At 37.7% G+C, this 17,793-nt stretch overlaps 1 protein-coding gene across 2 annotated transcripts in view; it reads right to left on the minus strand.

The window, feature by feature from the left end:
• UBE2J1 (ubiquitin conjugating enzyme E2 J1) overlaps positions 1-17,793 on the minus strand; it is a 32,389-nt gene that overhangs the window by 3,071 nt on the left and 11,525 nt on the right. For both annotated transcript variants that reach the window (XM_068937760.1, XM_068937759.1), the window contains exons 3-7: positions 16,503-16,634; positions 15,847-15,931; positions 13,508-13,613; positions 10,068-10,197; positions 6,097-6,228 (exon numbers count right to left, since the gene is read on the minus strand). In XM_068937760.1, coding sequence (XP_068793861.1) covers positions 6,097-6,228; positions 10,068-10,197; positions 13,508-13,613; positions 15,847-15,931; positions 16,503-16,634 — 585 coding nt within the window. The remainder of the gene's footprint in view (positions 1-6,096; positions 6,229-10,067; positions 10,198-13,507; positions 13,614-15,846; positions 15,932-16,502; positions 16,635-17,793) is intronic.

Genomic DNA, 17,793 nt, shown 5'->3' on the forward strand with positions numbered 1-17,793 from the left:
AAAACCATCTGCAAGTATTTCCAGAGTTAGAAGTCTTAAAAAAAAAAAAAAAAATCCTGATCATCATTACAGCAGGTAAAACTGAGGTTTAGGACACTATTTTTTTCTCCCAACAAAAGCCTCTTTAACAGACACAATATCCGCAACCCTGAACACTGGTCTGGTGTGTCAGCTATGACACTCAAGAAAGATGCAAAAGAAAAGAGAACTAACAGCCAGACGCTCTGTGTCCAGTGATATTCTCTCCACGTTATGCAGAGGAAAACGTCCTCAACTGTGTATGAAATCTGACGATCCACAAGACAGCAGTACCAAGTCCTGTGACTCTCTGGCCACATATTTTGCAAGCTCCAAACGTTTACCTTGTCAGTGATCTAACTAGCTCAGAGAAGAGATCTTCCATTCTTACCTAATCTCCAGTACTATTTCCCACTGTTTATTACGAATAACAGCAATGAGGTACTGATGTAATTACTTGCATTATTTGACAACTTGCCTGTTTACTTAGGTTTCCTGCCCAAGCAAGCAAGCTCCTTGGGCAGCTTCAGAGAAATGGATGTTTAAATAGACATATTTCCATTTTGGGTTTCATCAGCAGAGAGAGCCAAGAACGCCACTAGCAGCTGCCATGATTTCTATTACACCACAGAAGAAAGTCATTCAGCTTTGTACTGAACCCACCTGAAAGCTCCTAAAATAGAAATTCTCATTGATCCTTGATTTGCTATGGGGCAAATGGCCTCTTGCCAAGGAAAAGAAAGACTTTAGAGAAGTTGGACCTTTGAGAATGATGCTGATCGATTCATTTTCACTCCCAACTTTCAGAACGGAGATGGAGAGAAGTAAATCCAGGAAGTGAAACCTGCATTCTCAGCAAGGGCAAAGAGTTAGCTCAAAAAAGTAGCTCAAAAAATAAGAAGTCTAGAAACTTTCCTGATTCTTCATAATAATTACCGAAAATAATGAACAGTGGATGCCACATTGCTGGGTTTCTTCTTAAAATTGCAAATTTCATATTTAAAAATAAAACAGAAAGACCCTGTTCTGAATGAGACGAGGTGCTACACACCGGCATGAGCTGAGCTGTAATTCCAGACACACCTCGCTGACAACTGCAATGCTATAAATCAGCTTTGGAAGGAAAAATGATATAGGTGGATCACTGTAGCAGAGGATAGACTGCTCCATCCAACGCTGAACTAGTCCACTTCCTTGGGACTCCCAGCACAAGCAACATCCACTCAATATTAAAGGACATGCAGGAGCAGGTTAGATCAGAAAGGGAGTGATCATTGCTCGACACAAAACTTGGGAATAGATGCTAGTGCATCTTAAATAATATATATATATATTTGCAGATTACAAATTTTTTGCTTGAAAATTTAATTATCAAATAAGAATCTCATAAATGGCAGATGAGCTGCATTACAAATCAAATATCCCTATCCCCTTGTCTTCACTTACGGCGAGTTTTTAAATGTTCTTCCTATGCAAGAATGTCAAGATTTTTAGACTTTCTAACACAATACCTCATATTACACATTTTCACTCTGATTTTAAGTCACTTTCCTGCCAAACTACACCTGTAATGAAACTGGGGGGATGGGGACTATAAAATGCTGAAAACAAAGTTAAGTAAGAGCACAACATTGTAACCTCCTTTATCCTTTCATCTTTACACTCAGTGAATATTCACCACATGTACCAGATTATTTCTGAAGCTGCTGAAACTTGTTAGGACTGACAGAAAAATTTTGCTCCGAGGACATCCAAGCTTGGTAAGTATGGCTAGTTTAGTAAAATGTACATATATTAGATTTTATGAAGGTTTCTGTCATGTAAGAAAATGCAAGTAAGGAAATCTACACTGTGTTCAGTCTGTTGAAGAACAGTAGCATTCACTGCACCGTTTAGATCTCCAGATCATTATTTTAAGTTTTATCAGATTCTGGAAATACAATATATCTTGGAAGGGGATGTTTTTAAAAAATAGAAAAACTCTAGCAACTCAGAACCATATAAATCCTCTGGGTTCCTGAAGCCTTTGTCTTTCAGTTATACTCATGATCTCTGGAAGATATAGAAATAGGAAGAGACAGAGATTTGTTAAATATTAGTTTGTGCATCTAGCTCCCAAATGAAGAACAACTAGAGCCTGACATGGCATTGCTTAAAAGCTAACAGGAAAAATGTTTATTTTTTAATGAACCAATGATAACGTTGAGCAAGTACCCCTAATTACCAAAACTCATTTAAAACTATTGCTCCAGCATTAGGAAATTTAAGACGCTTAAGACACTTATCTTAATAGTGATAAAAGAAGGAAACATTTTTAAACAATAGATCCACCTTTCAGTACATAAGACTAAAAACGACAGCTTCTGTAAATCCTCATGTATCAGAACATGTCTCATTTTCTCACAGGAAACTCCCTCTCATTAGTTCAAGGTTAGTTGATTTCAGTGACACTATTTATTTCCTTACTCTTCATTATACCACTTAATCTGTCTGCTACAGTAGTACTAGACACTACTATAGTATTCTGGTTAATAATAGGTGTACTATGATTTAGTATTTTGCCAAATTGTCAATAAAAAGCTCTAACAACAGTTTTTAACCTGACACTTTTTAACTCTTGTCAAATACCAATTGTATTCATTGACCATAAGGCGGGACTCCATTCCACTTCAAGATACTAAATGTAGGTTGCTACAAGTGTGGTAAGAGTTTAGACTCCCCATTATAGTCCACGGGGATCCAGCCACTACCATCAGTGGGGCAGAATGAGCAATGCAGCTGAGCAGCCTCTACTTCTCAGTGAGCTGCTGCACTGCTCCCTACACTCCACTGACTAGATTCCCATGGACTATGACGAGAGCTTTGGAATCTACTACACTGGTAGTCACCTGCACTTTGGTGACCTAATCTAGAGCTGAGTCCAACCTGAGTAGCTATGATATATTCACTCACAATATTCTTTTGCTCCAATGCAGAAGAATTTCATTTTCTTAACGCTAATAATATTTACTTTTATCAAGTCAGCTTCCAGCAGTACTTCACTTGCAATTAGAATATTCAAGCACAAATGATGTACCGTTACTTTGCCCTGAGCAGATACTATCAACTACTATAAATTAAAAAAAATGCTGTATGTACCTGTTCTGGAGTAGGCTAGTCAGAGTTTTCCTTTCATAAGCCTATTCCACTTTGCCTCCTGACTCCTTCAGAAGTACTGGGTTGCATGATGCCTTAGGAAGCCTAGTGTCTTAGCCTTAATAATTCTGAGGGTCTGCTATCTGCAGCTTTGTCACCCTTCACCCAAGTTGCGGTGGCAGTGTTTTTCAGAGTCTCCATGACAGCATTTTTGCTTCTATTGTTCTCATGTTGTTGTTCTGGAATTGTTGTTCTCATGGTCTTGCAGATCTCAATACCGCTGTTACGACAAGTTCTCACGGGAAGCAACTTCCACTGGTGTGAGAATCGTCCCTCTTGCCTCTCTTCTCAAACAATAGAGGCAACACACACACACCCACATGCGCACACATCAATTACACCATATAATCAACATGGTGTAAGCACACTACACCGTATTTCACATGCAAAAACTCTGTAAAAGAAATACTAAACAACACAACAGTTCACACTAGGGTAGTGTTGCTGTCAATATTACAATTGTCATTACTAAAACAGAACCTGATACAGCAAATTGAGTTTTAAAATCTAAAAAAAAGATATGCTGAACAGAGAACTATTATAATCATGAGTTTCTGTGCTTCTTTACTAAAGTTAGGTCTATAACACTTTCTTCTAAGTGAAAGCTCACAAAAGAGAAACTTAATTTAAAATATTCGTCTGTTGATGGAACAAGAAAGTCTTTCTTCATATAGAAGGTCCTGCCTGCACGAGTGAACTCAAAGCTATGTCAAGCTAGAGACCCATTTTAGTGCGCTCTTCCAAATAGGAATTTAGTTAAACCCATCCCTGAAGGAGCATCACTGTACTCATAATTGTCTTGCATTAAGTCACTGCAAAAAAACCCTGTCCTTTCAAAAGCTTAAGGTAAAAATCACAGAATTTACAATTATTCCTGAAAAAAACAAACTTATCTGCAAAGAAGTAGTCTGTAGGAAAGTTTTTTTTTCCTCTAGAGTGAAAGGTAGTCTAAAGATTCTCATCTCTTCATCTACAACTAGAACCTTTCCTTAGCATCTATTTATCATTACTTTTTTAATGAAGACTGGTTACAGCTGGTCCAAGGGCAGAAAAAGATAATACTACACAGGCAATGCTCCGTTCTCTCTGTAAGATTACTACTATTTGATGCCTCTGAATTGTGCAGCAGGACAAAGTCCTATGACTTCAGAGTGAGGCACATTAAATCTACTATCCCAAAATGAATTATGCAAGCTAATACAAGGATTCAGCATTAGTTCAGCCTTGTTCTGATTATTCCTCAAGTGCTGTGAATTTCAAGTTCACAATAGCAAATTTTCTATAATAATTTTTAATTAAACATTTGTTTCTATAGTAAGTGGCAAACATTTTACCCAAAAAGGGAGAAAAATAGCTTTGATATTGACCATATCTAATGTTTACAATTGCCGAATTAAGTCTTCACACAGCAATAACACAGCAAATTCTTTTAGACTTAAATAATTTTACATGTGTAGGTAGTCCAGCTGAGTAGGAAGGAAACAAGGTTTGCATGGACACTCTTATGCCTGCCAGGTGAGGAACGGAGGCCTTGATCTGCTACTTTTAGAAGATTTCTGCTAGCTTTAGCATGAATAAGAATGTAAAAGTAGCAAGCTCAAATTCTTTAAAATAGTCTTTCACACCACACATCTTGTTCTTCCACTGTGTTTCTGTAAGCTTTCAATCCCCAATGGCTGCAGAAAATTCCCAGCTCCCAAAGTTTGGCAGTTTGGAAACACAGGTATTTTTTTCGAATTCAAAATAACAATGGTGACAGAGGGTGACATTCTGATCCCTTAAAATATTAATCCACTTTTCATAGTTACAGTTTATCACATAAAAATGTTTATGTACATTTATATAATGTTTAAAGCTTTCATTTCATTTGAGGCCACTCTTCTAAAAATCCAGTTAACCATCACTTATAAAATCAGCATAACTGATTCTTGGAAATGGGGTAATTAAAATCAATCTTTCATGAAGTGTCTCTTTTTGCACAATAAAATGCTACCAGTGCCTTGGTATTTTGGCTATTTCTACTATAATAGCCAGGATTTGTAATGAGAAAAAGAGAATAAAATAAAATGATTTGTTAAATCCTAAACAATCTGGAAAAACCTTATTGTGGGGAAAAAAAGTATGCTATTAGCATGTTCATATTTCTACATAGCTTGAGAATATGTGGCAAACATGCAACAGATGGTCTGACAATATTTGACACGTTTTAGTTTTTTTTTAACCAATCTGCAGCCTCATCCTTTCTAAAAAACACAGCTTATCTGGGATTTGTCTACAATTTATCAGCGAATTTAGATTGCATTTGCAGGCACAATAGCAGCTGCCTTGGCCCAATACCATGCCTCGGTCACTTCCGAAGTTATTATGTAAGCCTATACCTAGCAGTATTAAAATGCAAATGTCATATCACTTATTTAATGATTTGTTTATTTAAAAGGTTATGAAAACAAGAAAATATTCTTTATTAATATTTAAAAGCTACAAATTTCCACAGAAACATTATTTTGCTTATGGCTAAGAATTCTATTGCAAGAACCTGTGATATACTACGTAGATAGTAAGTTGTAGTACTCAGACACCAAAATATTTGTATGAATTTGTAACCAACGCATTAAAGGAATTACTCAGAATAGGAGTTATAAGAAAGTTATTTAAAGTCTGTTACTAAGGGACGGAAGCGAAAGTGAAGAGATTGCTTTCTAAAAAACACACTATTTGCCAAAGTTTACATGAAAAGATTTTGTATAAAAATATGCACAAATACTAGAAGAAATATATGGACTGCACACTCTTAATGAAGCTTCCTATCAGCTTAATAGTACAGATTTCATATTCAGACCATGCATGTACTTGCATCTGATAAAACTCGAACACAGACCATACCATCGTACTTGCTGGATCCTGGAATGCTCTAGCTACACCATCCTGCTGGGGCTCAGGTAAAGCAGCAGAGTGATTCAGTCCTGATGTGTTTGAAGGTTCAGCATCACACTTCCTGGATGAATTGACTTCTGCCTACAAGGAGGACATATGTACTTTTCAGACACGAGATCAAAATTGCTCCAAAAAGATCTGGCCTGGTTTTGAACGACCATTTCAATGTATATAAGAGACTTACTGAAATGTTATCATCAGGTATGCCAACTGCACTCCAATTGCACACCAACAAATTTAAGAGATTCTAACTCTTAAGTAATAAGACTACAGATGAACAAATATCAGTTTAAAAATGCTAGTTCTAATGTAAAATGTGTAAGATTGATGGAGCAAAAAAGAAAATTCTTCAGAAGATCCAGGACAAAATTATCCCAGAGATAGCACCATTTTTTAAACTTCTGTTTCTCGGGGTCCTTAAGTAAGCACTGACTACTTTTTACACATGCAGTAATATAGCCTATTTCTCAGCAGGGCTAACTAGCCTCAGAAAAATGCTATGTTACTGTGGATATACTGGCTCTAGGACGGAAGCTACCTCACGGCCAGAGTGCGTATACATGCATGGCACTACACTGTCAAGCTGGCATACCCCACTTTTCAGCATTTAAATTTCAGCAGAAATAGGGCAAAAGGAAAAAATAATATTGCTTTTGTATGCCTTAATAAAACGTCTAACAAGCATCACTTCCAAATATTAATCTCTCACACTTGGAAAATCTGAGGCATTGACAGATCAGAAATGCTATGCAAGGGATCATGAATGGACCTGTATTATTAAAATATACACTAGCAAAATCCCTAAAATCCCTTGCAAATAGAAAAGGACACAGCATTATACTCCTGAACTGAAACACTTTACATTCCATAAGTATCCAAAAAAAAAAAACAAAACACAGGACCACATCAATTTCATCAGCAAGTAGTGTGTCTCTGCCTCCCCCAGGACCGTAGTGCTGTACCTCCCAAATCGTGTATCTGGATTCCAAGTTATACCAAAGACAACAATTTCAAATCTAATACTAGGTAAGTACCTGTTTTCAAATGCAAATAGAAGTAGTAGTAGTAGTAGTAGTAGTAGTGAGAAATATAAACATTGTATTAGAAAATAACCCATTATATAAATAACAAGCTGATAAGATCAGGAGATAATAATTCAACATTCTTCCATGTTACTATTTGACATGAGAGAATAAATTCTGTTTCCTGATACATAACATTTCAGAAGGATCAAAATGTTATCTGTCACTGGAATAATCTGAAAATTAATTCAAGATTTTAAAATGCCTACAATAATTTGACAATATTGCATCGCTTTCACACTTTACTCTGAACTCTAATACTAGATAGCACAAATTATGATTCCAATATGGGCCAGCAATAAAGCTACACAGAATCAGAGAATAATTTAGGTTGGAAGGGACCTCTAGAGGTCTTCTGGCCCAACTCCTTCCTCAAAGCTGGCCTGTTTTGAGCATCTCCAAAGGCAGAGATTCCACCACCTCGCCAGGCAGCCTGCTATGGTGCTTGGCCATTCTCATGGTGACATTTTTTTCTCGTGTCCAGTTGGACTTTCCTTTCTTGCAGCTTTCAACCGCTGCTTCTTCCAAGAAAAGTTAATTTCATCTTTTCAATTAATCTCTCGAAAGCGTGCACACTATAAAATACTTATTCAATCTAGCTTATGAAAATACTAAGCGGTCTTGAAACATGGGACTGATGATTAAGTCAGAAACATTCAGATTAGCATTCCAAACATCATGCCAAAGTTCCCAAAACTGAAGTGTCTTTCTCACCGCTCAGTCTCTCTTTTCTCCAGCCCTTACCTCTGCTCCCAGAAAAACTAGACTAAACAGACTTTAAGGAAATAAGATCAACATATTTAATGTAACAATGAGGGTGGGGGGGAGAATTAATTCTACTGCAAAATACACCTCAAAATCGGTGGCATAAAATGGCAGGTAGACGCATTAATGCATATGCTGTTAGTTATATATCTTTTCTTATTTTCGTTTTTTAAGGTGGAATGTAATTTATGGTATATAGCACCTAAAATCCACAAAATAATTTGTAAATCAATATAATTCTGATTAGAAAATGTAAATTTTCTACTAAAACAGATAGGAAAGCAAAGGTGGAAGCTCACAAAAGTAGAAAAATTGTAATTTGGAAACTTCTTTCTGAATTTCATGTTCCTTTCTCAATACCAAATACAGGCAGCGATTAAGAAGTTATCCTTTTGCTTAAGGCTAGCCTAAAATAATTTCTTATAATCTCTAGAAAAAGATAAAGGCGCCTCTTACACGAGGATCACAATAACACAGAGATTGCTAATACATTTTCTGCTAGAGAGGCTCTCCCAAATTATATACTCACCTGGCAATCTGTTGTTAATTCTTATCTCACAGGTTCACACAGAATATCCACATGATTAAAAACTAGAGTGACTTTTGTACTTCCTGCCAGTAACTCATACTATAATTTGTGCGTCTGTGCCAAAATAGTGTGCTTTGGCCTAACATCAAATAAACAATAAAAAAGCCAAGCAAAGTAGAAATGTAGAAAGCTTAGAAAATATGATCAGTGAAACATTATTTGAGAAAAGGAGGGAAGGAGCAACTAGAGCAGAGGGCTGACTTCAGGAGTGAGGGACAGGACGGGACTGAAAAAACATTTTTAAAGGCTGTAAAACCTGAGGTTTTGCTCATTTTTCCCTTGTTGAGTGCTTGCTCTTAAGAGGTGGCATTAAATACACAGAATGCACCAATATTCTTAAGAGACTGATCTCCCTCTTTCGTTTCAAAACTGAAAAAGGTATAAAATGGAGATACCTTCCTTTTATATATATTTATATATATATATATATATATAAAATATATATATTCTAATATTTCTGATATCTCTGTGATAAAGATTAACAGTTCTCAAGCAAAAACTAATCCTACACATTTTTTTTTTACAGCACGTAAGGGTTAAAAAGTTTTGAGACCTTTTTATGATAAGTATTTTTACAAACAGACCCAGCCACGTCAGCAACTAGATGCAAGATCACAAAGGAATACACAGGTCCTGCAAAACTGGCAGTGATGCTCAGTATGAAGCAATCTTCACTTTCATAGCACACAGAAGCAGTATTTAGGACAGTGTTAGGAAAACAGTGGTGATACAAGGGAAAAAATGGTTCCCCTGACCTCAGTGAGGATGTCTTCGGCACCAGCACGTTGCCACAACATGTTTCACTGTAGATACCTGCCTTCATGCACAGCAGTCTTCCTTAATGGCTCATTTACAAGTTTAGTGAAAAACCTAATGAAAAATAACACTGTGCATGCAAGACATGCAATTTTCTATGGTACAAATTTGACTAAAGAAACCTTATTCTCACTGAAACACAAGCTAGAGAACACATTTTTGGGGTAATAGCCACTTCCATACCAGAGTTCAACTTTCAGTATCTTCAGCTGCAGAGCAGTTCAAAAAAACTTGCAATCATTTTTCTGTGTGAATATGTTTTATTCCTTCCATAAGCCGAAAGAAAAAAAAAAAAACCACAAAGGAAAAAAAAATTAATTAGCTTTGCCCAAACTTTCCTAAAATATTTATGCTCATACCAAGTCTGGAGAATTTCACCACGTTACTTCTGACTGAAAACATGGAACTAAAAACAACATAGTTAGGCAGTTTCTAGCACAGGAGTCATTCACTGGCACTATAGCTAATCAACCAGTGCTTGAGATGCACAATTTATTAGTTGGCACATTCTCACACATCTAGTGCCATTTCCTTCCTTCAGCCTATCCACCCAAAAATAGGTTCCCATGCGGCGATTATGAATGTTTGAGGAATTAGGAACATTACTGCAATTTACACATTTTTCAACTTCTGTACAAGAAACAGAGAAAAAAGTTCAGTTACTTCACCTTGAAGCTAATTTGTCTGGCAAGTTCTTTAGCCTCTTTGTCTGCCTGGCTTGACATGCTTCCTGACGTTAGCGGTAAGAGGGCTGTCTTCATAGACGTGCCACATATTTCACAACAGAAGTCTTGTGACCTAGCCACACACAACATAGCTCAGAATGGCAGGTTCTTTTCTTGTTCTCGTATGCTTGTTTAAGCAAACTATTAGCAAAACAATCCACAGAAAGACAAGTGGTGCCAACACCAGTAGTTTAAAAGTATTTCCCCCCGCCTCCCACTTGCACTATTTTGAAAAATTAGGTCGAGAATGATCTTTACTACAAACATAGTCTCTGTCATCAATATTTTCCTGAATGACATGAGATATACATATTATTGATATCATCTATTACTATACTAATAATTTGTTAACATTTTAAAACTTATTTCACATATGTAGTAAATTAAAAGTGCAAATTATACAGAGTTAACTCTGTTATTATGAGCATAAAATTGGATGTAGGAGTTTGCACTTCATAAATCCAAGAGTTTCACTTTCTGTCAGAGCGCTCCCTCTTGCATACACAACAGTTTACCTATAGGGCACACCGCAGGCAGCTCTCCAAGCCAACCAGAAACCACATAGCTTTGGCAATACATATCGAGACTAACCCAATAAACACTACCTTTCAGCAGGATTTATTAGCTTTGACTCAGTGCTATGCTAATAGGAAAGTCACAGCTTCTGATTAGCTCACACTACAGGCCAAACTAGATCACATGTGCCTGCAAAATATGAAGTTAGTTACAACTCAGAACACAGTAATTGTCTTTATAAGGTATGGATATGGTCTTTCAAGTATCTTCTCCCCAAATGGGGGGAATGGAGGGAGGAGGAAAATGGGCATAAGCTTTCATTTAGGGATAACCACAGAATCACAGAATAGTCGAGGTCGGAAGGAATCTCTGGAGATCATCTAGCCCAGCTCCTTCTTCAAAGCGGGATCAAGTAAAGCAGTTGCTCAGGATCATGGCCAGTCACAATTTGAGTATCTCCAATGGAGATTCCACAACCTCTTTGGGCAACGTGTTCCAGTGCTCAGTCACCCTCAAAGTAAAATTTTTTTCTCTTCTCCAGCCTAAATAGTCCCAGCTCTCTCAGCCTCTCCTCATATGACAGATGCTCCGATCCCTTAATCATCTTAGCGACCCTTCACTGGACTCAATCTCTCTTGTACCAGGGAGCAGAGAACTGGACCTAGCACTCCAGATGTGGCCTCATTAGTGTTGAGCACAGAGGAAGCATCATCTTCCTTGACCTGCTGGCAACACCCTTCCTCATGCACCCCAGGATACCATTGGCCTTCTTGGCCACAAGGGCACATTCTTGACTCATGCTTAACTTGTTGTCCACCAGGACCTTCTCTGCAGAGCTGCTTTCCAGCAGGTCAACCCCAGCCTGTACTGGTGCATGGGGTTACTCCTCCCCAGGGACAACACCCTGCACTTGCCTTTGTTGAACTTCACGAGGCTCCTCTCCACCTATTTCTCCAGCCTGAATGACAGTACAACCATGTGGTGATTCAGCTACTCCTCCCAGTTTCTCACCACCTGCAAACTTGCTGAGGGTGTGCCGGGTCCCATCATCCGGGTCATTAATGAAGATGTTAAACAGTACTGGACCCAGTATGGGCCTTTGGGGCACATCACTAACGACTAGCCTCCAGTTGGACTTTGTGCTGCTGATCACAACCCTCTGACCCTGAGAGTTTCCAGTCCACCTCACTGACCACTTATCTAGGTTGTACTTCATAGTTTCTCTCTGAGGATGTTAGGGAAGACAAAAAGCCTTGCTAAAGTCAAGATAAACAGTAGCCACTGCTTGCCCCTTTGTCCACTGAGCTAGTCATTTTGTCAGAACCACAAATCTAATTTTAAGTTAATTCCCTAAAACTATTTAGAAGCAGTTACCATGAGATTTTTCATTGTTGTTTTATTATTTGCTTATGAAAATGATGCATTGTTTTGCTTTTTTCTCCCTCACTCACACTTATCAATTCCATCATACTTTTTTTCTCCTCCACACTGCAATTACCACTGTACAGTAACGTTAATTACACAGCTAAGGAATGAATTGCAGAAAATCTGTAATATGACCACACAATGCTGACAGGAATACAGCCCTTCTCAAAATAAGTATTTTGTCTGACCCTGAGCTCTGAGTTTGCACAATGTTCAGGAAAAACAAGAGAAACAAGATCTAGAACACTTTTTTATTTGGAATAAATGTGAGAGAATACTAGTTGAAGCGACTTGCTATCTCCTTAATGCCCTACTCTCAAAAGAGAATACACTGGCAAGAGACAGACTCATTTTCCATATTACAAGTATTGCACAATTCTGCAAAACAACCTGCACCAAGAAATCTGAATAATAAAATGTAAAAGCATAGTAAACTAAGTTTTACACGACAGTGGCACTCTACAGTAGTTTAGTTCACACTGCTACTGATCCATGGCTGTTGCCTTCCCTGATACCACAAAACTCAAGGATCATAGAGGGTAAAACCCTTGAAAATGCAAGCAATAAATAACAGTATATGATGAGACCAACTGGCCTAAAAGCCATTATTCTGTTCCAAGCAGAGATGGTTTCCTTCTTCCTTCCATTTGTTTTTTTGGAGTTTCTATATAAGGTTTATATGTTTTCATATATACGGGTTTCTATATAACAAATACATGTACGCTTTTACACATGTGTGTGTACACATATAGACATATGCACACTTCACAATTTGTCTATTGGAAAAGCATTGCCAGCAGGTCGAGGGATGTGACCCTTCTCTACTCAGCTCTTGTGAGGTCACACCTGTAGTGCTGGGTTCTGTTCTGGGTTCCCCAGTAGAGGGGAGATATAGAGCTACTGAAGCGAGTTCAGCGAAGGGCTACTAAGGGGACTGGAGCATCTCTCACAGGCTGAGAGAGCTGTGCCTGTTCAGCCTGGAGAAGAGAAGAGAAGACTGAGGGGGGATCTGATCAATGTGTACAAGTATCTGAAGGGAGGGTGCCAAGAGGATGGGGCCAGCCTCTTCTCCGTGGTGCCCAGTGACAGGACAAGAGGCAATGGGCACACACTGAAGCACAGGAAGTTTCATCTGAACACGAGGAGAAACTTCTTTATTGTGAGGGCAAATGAGCACTGGAACAGGTTGCCCAGAGAGGTTGCGGAGTCTCCTTCGCTGGAGATATTCAAAACCCGTCTGGATGCGATCCTGGGCAATGTGCGCTAGGTGCCCCTGTTTGAACAGGGGGGTTGGACTAGATGATCTCCAGAGGTCTCTTCCAACCTTGGCCGTTCTGTGATTGTGTGATATTTATATATGCACATGCAAGCACTAAAAAATATAACAAATGCTAAAAAATCAATCTGAAGTTGTCACCTGCATTAACAAACGTAATGCTTACTTCTTCGCAAGAGCTCTTCTTTCTTCTGGTGTATAATCTAGAGATCCTATGGCTCCTTCACCTTTGGTTGGCATAAATCCGATAATGGCTAGTAAAGCTGTTCTTACTAAAATTGGAAAACAGAGATACAAACTAGGTCGCGGAAACAATTGCTATTTCATCTGACCCTACATTCAATATAAAACACATGGAGTTTTGCTTACAAAATGAACTTTTGTCCAAAGAAGCCTGAATTTCACGCAAGCAGCGCTAGGGTTTTGCAATTGGTTTTGCTGTTTTTTTAAACTTCACACTATAAGCAAAAGGTACGGCCTTAATCTTCCATCAACTAACAGAGAGAAGAAAAGCTAAGTTGTCACAAAAATGCTGTGTCAATGTAACGATTAGCATATTTGATTAAAACAACGTTCTCAGAAATGTGAATAATTAAAATTAATCTTTCATGAAGTTTCTCTTTTTCCACAATAAAATGCTAACAATGCCTTGGTATTTTGGCTAGCTCTCCTATATTAGCCAAGATAACGAGAATAATAGAATAAAATTAAATGGTTTATTAAATCCTAAGCATTCTGGTAAAATCAAGACTTTAAAAATGGTCTCTGAGGAAGACGGTAAGGCAGAATAACATAAAAACGGGGACTGCAAAAGAGACAGACCCATAAGGCATTCTACTGCTTGCGTGCGTTTTTTCTGTTAGATGCAAATCCTGCAATTTAATGCACACAACCTCAGCCATTTACATTGTGGTACAGTGGTCTGCAAATTTTGTTCCTTTTACGTCACTGTGTTGGGAAAGGGGCTAGCTTACCTAAAAATGTGCAAAGCTCATAACAGAACTGTCAAATAAAGCATCTCCTCTTTTGAAAACATCTATCCTTCAATTTTGCTTTACATACACTAATGAAATTTTAAAAGTCACAGTACTTTACCAGTAGATTTGGTAAACAAATAACATGCGCAAATAAATATCACAAAATTGATACAGCATATATACCCCTTCTCTTCAGAAGACAATATTATCTGCTCTTTAAAAATATAAATGCCTTCATGAAAGTTGAAAAGTGGTCTGCTAGAAGACTCCTAAGGCCTTGTCCAGCCATATGAAATATCTGCATCTCTCCTTCAAGAGAATGTGCTGACTTATACAGACCACCAACAGGACTCTTGGTTTAGCACAACACTCTGATCCAGCTTTAATCTTATCAACATATTGAAAACATGTAACTGATATCCAAAGAGAACGCAAGAACTGCATTCACTAAAATCAGAATTAAATACACACACACACACACAAGAAAATATTGCTTTGGCTGCATCTTGCTGACTCTCCCAATCTCTGCAGGAAAGGCACTTACCAAAAACAAATAAATAAATAAATATTCTGAACTAGGACTGTGTTGTCTTTCCTCTTCAGTGTTCACTTACTGTAGGGCACAGTGTGAGAATTAAAAGCTGACCACACTCAACACCATCAGTATTTAAAGCTGATTTTAAGGATTAGAAGAAAAAAAAGGTAAAGTAATAGGATTTAAAAGTATTTTACATAAAAATAATTAAAACAAAACTAAAATATACTACGTGGTTGGAGAATTCCCCTTATTGATTTGGATGCACAACCATTAATGGCTTACCATCATCCCTCTGTTTCTCAAATCTTTCACCTTACCTTTATTTAGTGTCATTCCTAAATCCTATGTCCCTCTTTCATTGCTCTACATTTTTTCCAATTCTCCCATCTTTTTTTCCTTCAAAAACCATTCTCCAACTCTCATACATATACCGCTCCTAACCGAAAAAATGTGCCACTAAGAAAGTTCACGTGTTTGTGTGCAGTGGAACACCTACAACAGAAACTGGATTCCATATTTTTACTCAAAGTTACGGTCTGCGTAATGAATTAAAATGTAAATACAATTTCCGTTTATTCTTTTAACATCATAATAATCAAACATTTCTGACCACAGCATCATTAGTTTATAATTCAGTGGGGCTTTGTTCTGTTTTCTTCTTCCAGCTTTTAATAAAAGGAATTTCAATAAACATTTCAACTGAAGTTTACTGGAAATAAACTAATAGGAAATGTAACTACTAACACATGCAAAATCATAAAACTGTGCTTTCTTTCTGCTCAATTCTCAAAGATCAGAGTTTCAGGAACCACGGGGTTTCTTAGAGTTCAGGGAGACATGAGAGAAGTTTTGCTAAACATCACTAAGAATTAGTCCACTTATCAAGACAACTATCTGTGAAACAGTACTATAGCATTGCTTGTGCGATTTTTCAGTTTAAAGATCTGCTTGCTTGGTGGGGATAACATTTTCTGAAAAATTGTTACTTACTACTCCATGAAGGCTGCCATGTTTCAGGATGATGCCCTGAGATGCTTAAACAAATTTTCTTCCCCACTTCAAACCTACCATTGGCCTTTAAAGGAAGAAGGAAGATATAACAAAGAGTGCTTGAAGTTAACCCATGTTTTTTGGTAGAAGGTATAAACATTATGATAAAATAAATCCATTTGCAAACAATATTTGATAATTAAATTTTAATTAAATTCTTTGATTGTTGTTCAAACAGGTGGCTTCACTGTTGCTCCTGTAATCCACAAATCATACAAAGAGAGCTTGAAAAGCTGTAGCTCTATGAAACTGCATAGAAATGTAGACCTTTCCCCCATAACACTGGTCTGCCTTGTTACATGTGCCAATACAGAGACTGAAGAGGTCCACGGAGGGAAGAAAAACATTAGACCATCGCATTCACATTAGCAATGCGCTTACTCCTGGGGAAAATTTCCATCTATAGGGGCAAAACTTTATATAACTACAAAATACCAAAGTTACCTTGGAAGACTTCTCATTAAATTAGCAGTATTAACTGTACTATGCCACCTTTATTACAAAAAGAATGATATCTTATATGCCAGGAATCTCCCTCTCAGATATCTAAGGTTAAACTGTTCATGCAAAAAAGAATAACTGGTAAATATGCTTACCGTCAGCAAAATAATGCTTGGTGGTTTCATGGGATATTCAGGTGGTAGTACTATTCGCCCGTGATAAATTCCTCCATCGAAATCTGAATCTGGAGGGCCTCTAACGGTAAAGTGCCATTCAAAAAGATTATCCTAAAATGCCCCCATGAAAAAAGAAGAGTGCGTCAAAGAAGCAGACACCTAATTACCACTTTCTTGGAACAAGGACAGCCTAAAGAAACGCCAAATAGAAAAAAAAAAAAAAAAAAAATCAAACGGAGAACAGGACAGTCAACACTGTACTAAGGTTCTGATTAAAAGGATGAAATATCGTAACTTCAGGTAATTTTCTTACAAAATGGCTTTGTTGGAAAATTCAAGTTTATCATGCAAGCTTTTCACAGGAGTTGTACCAATTATGACAAAAGTTTTATTACCTGAAAGATGGAAAACTCAGGATCAAACAAGGGAAAGCTGGGTCTTTGCCCCAGTGAATAAGAATTTCTACAGAATTGGGAACAGAACCACCCAAAATGAGAACATGTAAAGACAGTCTCCCCTCTGAAAGCCCCTCCTATGCCCAACACAACACAGGGCTTTGACTCTGGCCCTATAGAATTCCCATTCTCTTTTGTTTCTCCATGAAGAATTCTGAAAAAGCTATCTTGCCTTACTGCATAGTAGGCATGATTTGAAATTTGGAACATTTTCATTGGACACGTAATTAACTTCTCCTTAAGTATTATTTCTTTAGGATTCTGCATTTGGCTTTCCATATCAGACCTCCTGACACCCACAACTCACAAAAAAAACCTCCTACTGTTATCATAGGAGTCCAATGAGGCCTGCTGTCAGTGAATGAGATCTCATGACTCATGCTGAATGTTAGCATCGCAGGGCTGTGACAGCCCATCTAGTTAAAAATTTTTTCAAGGACAGAGGGAACCGTCAATATTTCCAGCCTGTCTTTTTATCTGTCTCTCACTGCTCTCTTCCCAGTGAGTCACTGTTTTTACCCTGAAAAAAGACCTTCATGCAAGTTACTATTGACTGACAGTATGAATTAAACCTTGCATTTCACCTCAGGAAGAAGAGGGCGGGAAGAAAACAAGATACAGACAAAAACTGGTCAATAATAAAGTATATTTTACAGTACCGAGAAACATGCACCGTGCTCTAAGTATGCTGTGTGCTACGCATTTCTGCGAACAGTCAAATCAAATCCCAAAATTGACCATCACAAGACATTACCTTTTTAATATTCTAGCAGAATCAGAATAGGTTTCCTTTTAGACTTCTAGCCACCAGAATT

The sequence above is a fragment of the Struthio camelus genome, chromosome 3 (genome assembly GCF_040807025.1).
Source record: "Struthio camelus isolate bStrCam1 chromosome 3, bStrCam1.hap1, whole genome shotgun sequence".
In the NCBI taxonomy this organism is placed as follows: domain Eukaryota; kingdom Metazoa; phylum Chordata; class Aves; order Struthioniformes; family Struthionidae; genus Struthio; species Struthio camelus.